The sequence below is a fragment of the Perissodus microlepis genome, chromosome 3 (assembly GCF_051167445.1).
Source record: "Perissodus microlepis isolate ML-2025 ecotype Zambia chromosome 3, ASM5116744v1, whole genome shotgun sequence".
Classification (NCBI taxonomy): domain Eukaryota; kingdom Metazoa; phylum Chordata; class Actinopteri; order Cichliformes; family Cichlidae; genus Perissodus; species Perissodus microlepis.
In genome coordinates, this window is record NC_140463.1 from 14915661 (window position 1) to 14926460 (window position 10800).

The 10800-nt window shown below is 37.4% G+C and overlaps 1 protein-coding gene across 1 annotated transcript; it reads right to left on the minus strand.

Annotated features, from left to right (window-relative positions):
- Positions 1-5113: 5113 nt before the first annotated feature.
- LOC146390102 (low affinity immunoglobulin gamma Fc region receptor II-like) lies at positions 5114-9275 on the minus strand. Its single transcript, XM_084920454.1, has 6 exons — positions 9245-9275; positions 9012-9056; positions 8539-8799; positions 8209-8454; positions 7735-7887; positions 5114-5142 (listed from the first exon to the last, which is right to left on the minus strand). Exons 1-6 carry the CDS (start codon positions 9273-9275, stop codon positions 5114-5116), a joined length of 765 nt encoding a protein of 254 aa, XP_084776580.1.
- Positions 9276-10800: the final 1525 nt, after the last annotated feature.

The following is a 10800-nucleotide window of genomic DNA, read 5'->3' on the forward strand; positions in this document are numbered from 1 at the left end:
AAATGTTTATATAAATATCGTTAGGGTGGCATAAAGAATTGCCATCTGATTTGTTACTTGTTGCTGAAGTGAATAGTGTATGTAATATTTATATAAAATGTTAAATGTTGTACCAAATAAATAAATAAAAATAAAAATAATGGTTTCGATCTTTCAAACAATAGCTGTTCGTGATTTAGTATCTTTCTCATCTTTAAAACTGATTACTTTTACTTTTCTCATTGTGATAAGATCCTGTCAGGTTCTTTAAGGAGCCAACATTTCCTTCTGCCAATCAACTTCATAAATAATATCTAAAATGTTTCACAGTCAAAAAACTTGTTTTTAAAATGCAACTTTGCATTTTACTTGATTATGTTCAAGTAAAGAAATAACTGCAGCCCTGAAACTGAAAGTAAAATCAATGATACTTTTATAACTATTTTGCAATCATGTGAAAAAATCTGAAGAGGGAGGAGCTCTACAAATGCAAACAAGGGAGCAGTGTGGACCTTAGTCTTTTAGCAAGCATTTTTATATATGATTATTTCAGGTTTTACCGCTTTGATCACATAAACTGACAAATGAAATTATAACAGAAGACAATTCACCGAAATGCAACAAATACAGGTTTTAAACAGCCGGTTTTGCAGATTGTTGTTTACTGGGAACATTTACAAATCGTGTTGTGTTCTACAGCAGGCCGATCAAACTCACTCACAAATTTAGTTTTAAAATTATCTACCCTCAAGTCCAACGTGGTATGTGTGTGTTTGATATCCACCTTGTATTGTATGAGTAATCCTTAAAATATATAATAAAATCTTTGTTTTTTGTATTTATTATTTCAGTAATATAAAATACAATCAGATAAAAGTATATATCAATATATACAAAATCATAGGTCACACAGTGTTCACAAACACAGTGATTTTCCAGATGTTTGTCAGAATTATGGTGGCTGTTTTAAAAATTGCACTTACAAATATGACTTTTATTCATTTATTTATTTTTAAATGTTGTCATTTCTTAACACAGTCACAGAACATGAAGTATCTGCTTCTAGAAGCTTAAAAAGACAGAACACAAAGTAATGAGTATCTGGATGAAACATGTTGGGATACTAACTATTTAGCTTTCATGTTTCCATTTGTCAACATTAGCTGAATCATGTTCTCTCATCTCAAAATGACATTGAGTCAGCTGCAGGTTTGATTTTCCCAAAGTGAAGACATCCCAACAAAAGCAGAAGCAAAGCCAACATCATGATAGTGATGTTCATAAGATGCGGTAAATATGGCAGCTGCGTTTTTTCTGTCTCTGCGTGAGGGGATTCAGAGATGATAGAAATAATTTGTAAGACACAATTTACTTTCAGTGTGTTGTATACATTTTGTATAAAGGTCTGGATACAACAATATTTAGTAGATAGAAATGCATAATATGATTGTCTTTTTTCACCCTGGTTAATTATGTCCTCATTTATAAATTGTTGTATATGCACCACTGGAAAAACTGAGTGCTAAAAAAGTAAGCTCGAGTTTCAAAGGGTCTCTCTAACTTTCACAGAATGATCACAGAATTGGCAGAATGAACCTGTTATTCCCAGGTTGGTGTAGCGACATGAGTTTATTTTCCCTCCTTATGCACGAGGGAAGTCCTAGTTTAGACTTGTACTAAAACTATTGTTGATAAACAATGACAAAACAACAGCACTTGAGTAACTGAAAGCAAAATAAACGTCTCATAACACAAAAATACAAACAAAAAAATAAAGGAAAATATATATTTTTGGCATTTAATAAATGCTATTATTAGGTTTAATACATCAGTTGTAGTTTAGTTTTTATGTGGAAACAGACACGTGCACAGTTTGATACACAGAGCTCTGACCTCCATGATGCTATATTGTTTTTTAAAGTTGTATTTCACAGGAGTGCCCAAAGATTGAAGAAAACTATTCAAATTCTCTTTGAATTTGAGCATACATTCGTTGTGTTTACTCTGCATTTACTTCATTATATTGCATAAATGTCAGTTACAAGCTTAAATATAAAGTTGAAAAAAATGTAATTTTAACCAGGCTAATGATAAGGTAATTGTGATTAATTACAGAAAAATGTGAGATTAATTAGTTATTTTTCTTAAATCTATTTACAGCACTTATATATAAGTGCTGTAAATAGCTGAAATGACAACGGCCCCACTGTGTTTATATTACCCATACACACAGTGGGGCCATTGTCATTTCATGGGAGACATTAAACAGATAGTGAGACTTCTGCTTTTCAGGGATGTAAATTTCTAGGTGACGGCTAAGCAAAAAACAAGGTCATAATTCTCTCTCTGTAAGGGAGAAGGTTTTAAGGATGGGGATGAAGGTAGCTTTTGGCTTCAGTGGAACAATGGAGGTGCAGGAGGTGCAGGGGTGTCAAACGGTCACTGGCTATGTCCAGATGTTGCAGAGAGCGTTCCTGATGACTGGGGGCCCTCTTCTGTGTGGTAACAACTAGGTTTTTCAACAGGACAAGGGACTTCTTCCAAGATAATAACATCACTACAGGGAGTGCAGAATTATTAGGCAAGTTGTATTTTTGAGGAATAATTTTATTATTGAACAACAACCATGTTCTCAATGAACCCAAAAAACTCATTAATATCAAAGCTGAATGTTTTTGGAAGTAGTTTTTAGTTTGTTTTTAGTTTTAGCTATTTTAGGGGGATATCTGTGTGTGCAGGTGACTATTACTGTGCATAATTATTAGGCAACTTAACAAAAAACAAATATATACCCATTTCAATTATTTATTTTTACCAGTGAAACCAATGTAACATCTCCACATTCACAAATATACATTTCTGACATTCAAAAACAAAACAAAAACAAATCAGCGACCAATATAGCCACCTTTCTTTGCAAGGACACTCAAAAGCCTGCCATCCATGGATTCTGTCAGTGTTTTGATCTGTTCACCATCAACATTGCGTGCAGCAGCAACCACAGCCTCCCAGACACTGTTCAGAGAGGTGTACTGTTTTCCCTCCATGTAAATCTCACATTTGATGATGGACCACAGGTTCTCAATGGGGTTCAGATCAGGTGAACAAGGAGGCCATGTCATTAGTTTTTCTTCTTTTATACCCTTTCTTGCCAGCCACGCTGTGGAGTACTTGGACGCGTGTGATGGAGCATTGTCCTGCATGAAAATCATGTTTTTCTTGAAGGATGCAGACTTCTTCCTGTACCACTGCTTCAAGAAGGTATCTTCCAGAAACTGGCAGTAGGACTGGGAGTTGAGCTTGACTCCATCCTCAACCCGAAAAGGCCCCACAGGCTCATCTTTGATGATACCAGCCCAAACCAGTACTCCACCTCCACCTTGCTGGCGTCTGAGTCGGACTGGAGCTCTCTGCCCTTTACCAATCCAGCCACGGGCCCATCCATCTGGCCCATCAAGACTCACTCTCATTTCATCAGTCCATAAAACCTTAGAAAAATCAGTCTTGAGATATTTCTTGGCCCAGTCTTGACGTTTCAGCTTGTGTGTCTTGTTCAGTGGTGGTCGTCTTTCAGCCTTTCTTACCTTGGCCATGTCTCTGAGTATTGCACACCTTGTGCTTTTGGGCACTCCAGTGATGTTGCAGCTCTGAAATATGGCCAAACTGGTGGCAAGTGGCATCTTGGCAGCTGCACGCTTGACTTTTCTCAGTTCATGGGCAGTTATTTTGCGCCTTGGTTTTTCCACACGCTTCTTGCGACCCTGTTGACTATTTTGAATGAAACGCTTGATTGTTCGATGATCACGCTTCAGAAGCTTTGCAATTTTGAGACTGCTGCATCCCTCTGCAAGATATCTCACTATTTTTGACTTTTCTGAGCCTGTCAAGTCCTTCTTTTGACCCATTTTGCCAAACGAAAGGACGTTGCCTAATAATTATGCACACCTGATATAGGGTGTTGATGTCATTAGACCACACCCCTTCTCATTACAGCGATGCACATCACCTAATATGCTTAATTGGTAGTAGGCTTTCGAGCCTATACAGCTTGGAGTAAGACAACATGCATGAAGAGGATGAAGTGGACAAAATACTCATTTGCCTAATAATTCTGCACTCCCTGTATTTTGGACCATTCTGCGTGTTCCCCTGATCTAAATCCAATGGAGAACCTTTCGGGATGGATGACAAGGAAACGCTTTCATCAAGCATGCAGCAACAAATCTTTGAAGTAATTTTGATGATCGCGAAGATTATTTTTGGCCATTTTTCAATTGGTCTTAAACTTTTGATTGGGGTTGTACCTACATATCACACTGTTGTTAACTCAGCTGCACTGGCTCCTCATTGAATTCAGAGTCTATTTCATTTGGATCTGATTTTCAAAGCTTTTCAAGCACAAAGTTTACTTCAACTTACCTGGTATCATTAGGAGCTTGAAGAGGTTGGAAATCTATTTGGATAGGACCTGAAAACAACACCACCTGCAGGAAGTTTCTCTCTGTCTGAGACCTTTAAGTCTGATGCCTTTTTTCCTGAGACCTTTTAGTATGATGCCATTTAGTCAGAAGTCTGATGCTTTGTTGTTGTTTTTCAATGAAAATGTGATGCTTTTTTGTCTATGGTCTAAAGTCTGTGGCTGCATGATCTGATGTATGTCAATGTTTTCCTAGAACCTAAGGAAACCAAAACCTGCCTCAGTTTCTCACTCAACGTGGTGCTTGTGCAAGTTGTATCTTGTGTGTGCCAAAAGTAGAAATTCAGATCGTTTTCTTTGACTTTATTGAAGAGAAGTTGCAGAGTGAAATAAGACACCACTTATTTTGTCTCAGTACGAGACCACACTTAAAGTCAGCTAAAGTCATGCTCAGTATCAGACTTGACAGTTACATGTCATTGGTAACCACAGACTTGGTGTGTCTGTTCTAGAAAAAAGTAATGTGACACTTTGACATCAGCGGTTGACCACAGTGGGTGTCTTTGAAAGTTGCAGCAGCTCTTTTATTATAACAACATTCATACGTGTGTCACACATGCTTATAGGCATGTACACCAAACTGAGATGACAATTTACAACTTGGTTAATAACAAAAACAAAATGTGACAAAACCGGGTGACTTCTTTGTTTTTGCTCTCACTCAGAGGTGATGTCTTCAGACACCTCTGAGAAGAGTAGAAGAAAAAGCAGAACAGGAAAATTGTTAGCAAAAGCTTAATAATAAAGTGGTAATAAGATAAAATAAGCTAAGATAACTCTTTATTGCCAATGCAAAGTCATACTTAGCACAGTAGCACAAAGAAATTGGAAGGTATAGTAACAAGGCAAAAACAAAAACATAATGATGCTCTATGTTAAAACCACCCACATAACAAAGAAATAAAACAAAAAAGTGTGGAAGAGAAAATGTAACAAAAAAACAGAATAGATAAAAAAAAGACTATTGTGCATATTACACAGCAATATTTACTTCTTAGAGTAGATCCCAAGCAACCATGATCAGTGTAAAAATAGTTTTCTTATTCTATAAAATGAAATCAGCATTTTTACATAAACAAATCTGGGAGTTAGTTAATGGCATGAATGATAAAGTACATATATATATATACCATGAATGCAATAGTCTATTTTACCAATTCCAAATGTATAGATGTTTATTATCCATCACACATTGTGTGAATGCAGCACATAAGGCATCCCTGTCCCCAGTCTTACCTACTGTATTATAGAATAGAAGGGATCCACTGCTATGGGTTGGCAGGGACCTGCTGTGGGCAACCCTGTGCTGGTTCCTGCTTCTGCTCCGACAACAGATGAAATTACTAGCCAACCAATTACTTGGTTGCCAAAGTTTTTGTTCATAATAAAAAACGTATTTGTCTTCGATCATTAAAAATTACTTGCTATTGTTTCTGATGTCTCAGTGCCATCATCTAAATGCCTTTTAATTACAACCAGTCTTACCTTGTGGTTGAGTGGCATAAGGCGTAAGCTGTAGTAAATAGGTCTAGAAGGAGATGCAGCTTCATCTTGTATTGAAGAGGGACAGTGGGAGTGAGGGGAATAATAACAACAGCAATATTAGTGATGATGATCTCTGTTTGTTATTCAATGTATTCATTAGGCTTGATTTAAAATTTTATGAAAATGTCATGGTGTGGGTGAGTGCTGGGGTTTTTCCATTGTACCAGTGTTTCCACCTTGGGGCGGAGCCAGGGTGTCAACGCGCATTGCCAACAGCTGCGTGTAATCAGTTTGTGAGGATAGGAGACCAACACAGTCAAAGTGTCTAGTTATTGTTGTGTTGGTGTTCACAGTGTTTCTCTCTGCTCACAGTAACTTAAGGGATATTAGTTTCCTGCATGGCCGTTGCGGATTCAGCCACTGGTCTGCTCACAGTTTTGCTGCTACTTATCTGCCTGCCTGCTTGCCCAGTTCTCTGCTGCTAAGGATCTATTTCTGGATTTGGCCAGCTTGCCTCACCCAGACCACCTTCCCCTCTAAGCTTCACCTCCACCTGCGATAAGTGAGACTGTTACATATTGCTGCACGTTCACCAAAACCTCTAGCACACTGTTAACACCTATTCTTCCTGTCATAGTGACTCTGAGGTCTCTGCCTCATATCTTCACTTGCCTACAGCTTCAAGGTTTCTACTCTGGAAATTACCCAGTGCCCTGTTCCCTATTCCTTGTCCTTGACAGCCCTAAGACTCCCTCATAGGACCCCCTCCCACTTCCCTTGTGTGACTTTGAGCTCCAGCCATAGCTCATTTGGTGACTCTTGTTATTATAGTGACTCATTGAAATGTGCTCAACATTTTTGTTAGTATTGCTAGTCGGAGCTCATAGTATTGTTTCATAGTTTTATTGTGTCCTTAGTTGTCCATAGTTTTATTAGTATTTTCCTCAAAGCTAGGTTCTCTCGCCTTTAGTTCATGTTTCAATCGCTAAGAGAGTTTTGTTTTCTTCACACCTGACCTCCTGTAATAAACTTCACATAATTCTATGACATCGAGCCTTCGAGTTTTGTCTGCACCTGAGCCCACTCCCACGCCTCGGGCCGCATGGCTGTGACAAAAAATCTGAAATTTGGGGCTAGAAAAGGAAATCAATGTCATTCCTACATCGGCCCATTTTGTAAGCCGTTGCTAACGGAATACTGAGCTAACAACTTTTTTTCCCCCTCTCGTGTACTAAACTTAAATATTACACTTTTCAATTTAGGTCTATTAGTATTAGATTTACTGTACAACACACAATCTATCCCCAGAAATCTGAGATATTTTATATCATATTTTTGGACATATTGGATATATATGTAATTGGGTTCCATTTAAAGATAATTTTGAAACTGAATGCATGTCTGAAGTCATGTCACATGAGCTACATAAGATAAAGTATGTGTCTGAAGGATCAGCTTTAAAATTGAATTAAATGTGTTTTTCATTAGAGGTGTATGGTCTGGAAGCTCAAATTATCACAGAATAAATTTTTTGATATTGTTGTTCAGTAAAATAACTCTCGTCTCTCTTACAGATGCACATGTTGCTCGGTCTGCATCTCTTGAGTTTTTAAAAAATGACTGCATTTTTTTTGTTGTTTTGGGGGGTTATTTTAAACATATTACATGGGTATAAACAATTTATTAGTTCAAGCCAATTAGTTTCTGACATTAGAATATCAGACAACATATCTGACTGACAAATTAAATTTCCACATAATAATAAGAATAGGAAGGAAAATCATTTTCATTACCTCTCTTCCAGTAACCTTTGCCAAAGTGATGCAGTCCCACTGCCACCAACAGAGCACTGACTAAAATGGTGGCAATGATCCAAGGTGTGGCAGCAGATGAGGAATGGCACACTTCTTTGTCTGGATTACTTCTGTAATTTAAATTTTGAGAATCTAAAAGACAAAGAAAGAAAAAACAGGAAGGTTTTAATAAGACAAGAATGGTAAACCATCAAATGTTAATTTTAGCTTCTTCATAATGACATCCAAAATCTTGCCGATTAACTTAAAAGCTTTTAGAACGCCATGGGAAGTTTGGCACACCTATTTTAGTTATTGTAATCTGCAATTTAGGTTTGTACACTGGAAATTTCTTAGTGCTTTTTTTAAAAAATGTAATACAAACAGATTTAACAGCTTTGCATAAAGAGGATCAGCTTTTATTCATACCACAATTATGTATAAATCTTATTTTAAAACATCTCAGTGTCTCACCTGTCACTTTTAGTGAGCTCTCTGGTGATTCTCCAACTCCTGAGAGTCTGCACTTGTAAAATCCTTCATCTGATGTGCAGACTCTCTGCATGGTCATGTTTCCTGTGGAGCTTCTATGGATGAGATATCCATTTTTGTAGAAATCAGATATGAAGTTGGAGGATGGAATTTTGTTTCTACAGTTTAGAGTCACAGTTTCTTCCATTAATACAGGAACAGCAGGACTCTCCAGGATCACAGGACCAGCTAAATGAGATGCATTTGTCAATGAAATACATGAGATTAAATATAATTAAAAAGTATTATTAAATGTTTTTTCTTCAAAGGTACCAGTGACAGAGAGGTTGATAATGTTGCTCCTTGTCCCTCCTTCAGTCTCATACCAGTACTCTCCACTGTGGTCTGTATAAACAATTTGAATGGAGCAGGATGATCCTGTTGGTGTCCTCTTATTTTTTTTACTACATGATTTTATTTTCCCTTTGAATTTATGCACAACTTCACAATAATCGACTCCTTCACAGTGAAATGTTACTGATTCATATTCAAAGAACTGCAATCTGTTTGGAATGATGCGAAGAGAAACTGCATCTGAAACACAGAAAAATGAAAGAGTCATTTTAGAGTTTTACTACTAAAACTGGCATACTGCACTTCAACAGTGAACGAATAACAAGTTAAATCAAACAATTTAAAAAATCTCAAATACATTTGTTTTTCTCTCACGATTTTTGTTATCCTTTGTTTGCGTGTTCAAAATGTGACCTAAAATCGATATAGACAAGCTAAAAGCTGATACTCACCAACTTTCTGATCCTGTATACCCTGTAGAATGATGATGGTCATCACTGAAGAGAGATACAAGAGCTACACAGTAACTAAAATATGTACTGATTGCATTATTGCTAAACATACTGAAAAGTTAAACGTAAAGTATTATTAAATCTCATACGTGGTACCAAAAAATACTAAACTGTAATTTTTTAATCAGGATGTAATAACGTAATTACATAATAATATAGAAATAGAGACTCACAAAGTCTGAAGCAGAAAGCTCTGATCTCCATGTCCTCTGGATGTAGATGGAAGACTAAAGCACTGAAGCAAGCAGGGGTGGGACTTAATGCAATTATCTAGTTTTACAAAATCTGTTTTCAAAGAAGCTGAATATCTTTTGTGTCAAGTCAAGCCTCACTGTTTCAGTTCACTGTCAGTGGGCGGAACAACAAGCAAGTTCAAACTAATGCTGTGTTTGATGCAGCTTGTAGATTTGTAGACTGGTTCATGTTTCCTGTGCTCAGTTTGGTGTACGCTGCTGAGATATGTCAAAGTAGAAATCTCTTCTAGGGGTACTCAGCCCACTCAGGGAATCACCAAGGACAGTCAATATTAGTATAGTTAAAGCAATGCCATTCTGACATTCAAACAGAGTTCATTTTTGTATTGATCTGCCCAGTGATTTAATTAGAATATACTCAAAATGATGTCAGGGAGAGAATCTGTTCATTTGTGATAATTGCCCTGTCTGTCTATGTATTATGACTGTTAGATGCCATATCAGCTTAAATGTGTTGCTCTGGTGGCAATGAGCAATAAAACATCACTTTGATGTAGCGTAACGTTTGAACATTTCACGTTATTTCGTCTTTGTCACTGAAGTGAATTCCATAGTGATGCCATATGATAAGTGAAACACATATCTCCTACACACATAAACAGGCTTAAAGAGATAATAGAGGTTGCTTTTGTGCTGGCAATGATAATAAAAAACAATGACATAAATTTGGAATATCTTAATGTTTTTGCAAAACAGAAGAAAGTTAATGATATAAAATGTGCGTGGGAGGGGATTGTATCTAGGTATTAGTGACACCACGACTCTCCCATGAAAACTGAAAGACAAGCACAACTTTCCTATAAATGCAAAAATATTGAGATTTTAAAAGTCTAAAATGTAAAAAGTTAGCAGATTTCTTTGAAATTACATTAAAAGTTAATGGAGACCTTTGCTCCTTAACGTCTCTGCAATCTCAGCTGATCACCACAGTATATGCAAACAATACAGTTTGACTAGGCAAACCTCAAATAAATGGGCTACACACAATGAGACTTTCACATGACAAACTTAGTTTCAGTTTATCCTATACACTGCTTTGTTAGGTACACCTTAGTAGCACCATGTTGGACCCACTTGTGTGCCTGCAGGCAGACAGCAACTCTCAGCCTCCCTGTGATGGCAAGGTTTTTGTTTGGAAATGTCCGTCAGGCAATTTTGGATCACTCCCTACCCTGAGGTCCATTGCCCAATCTTCTGGGGAGGTAGGATTGGATCGGAGGACAGCCCCTTTGTTTATGCCTGGTGATTGCAGGACACAGGAACCAGATGGTTGCAGCTTGGATATTGAAGCAGGTTGTCCTGGAACACTTTGTGGAGGGCTAGTGGAGGGTGTCTGCTGCCACTGGTAGGCTAATTCGTGCTCTTGTGCTGTGGAGCAGCACTTGGAACAGCTGTGTTGGAGGTGCAAGAATGGGGACGTTGTTCTGCATCACTGGGGCTCCTATACTATCCTCCAATCCGGTGGAGATTGCACT

Coding starts and splice junctions, on each gene's coding strand:
- LOC146390102 (XM_084920454.1), bottom strand. CDS start 9,275: ATGGAGATCAGAGCTTTCTGCTTCAGACTTT. Junction 8,800..9,011: donor TATACAGGATCAGAAAGTTG/GTGAGTATCAGC, acceptor TCTGTGTTTCAG/ATGCAGTTTCTCTTCGCATC. Junction 5,143..7,734: donor CAAAGGTTACTGGAAGAGAG/GTAATGAAAATG, acceptor TACTCTTCTCAG/AGGTGTCTGAAGACATCACC.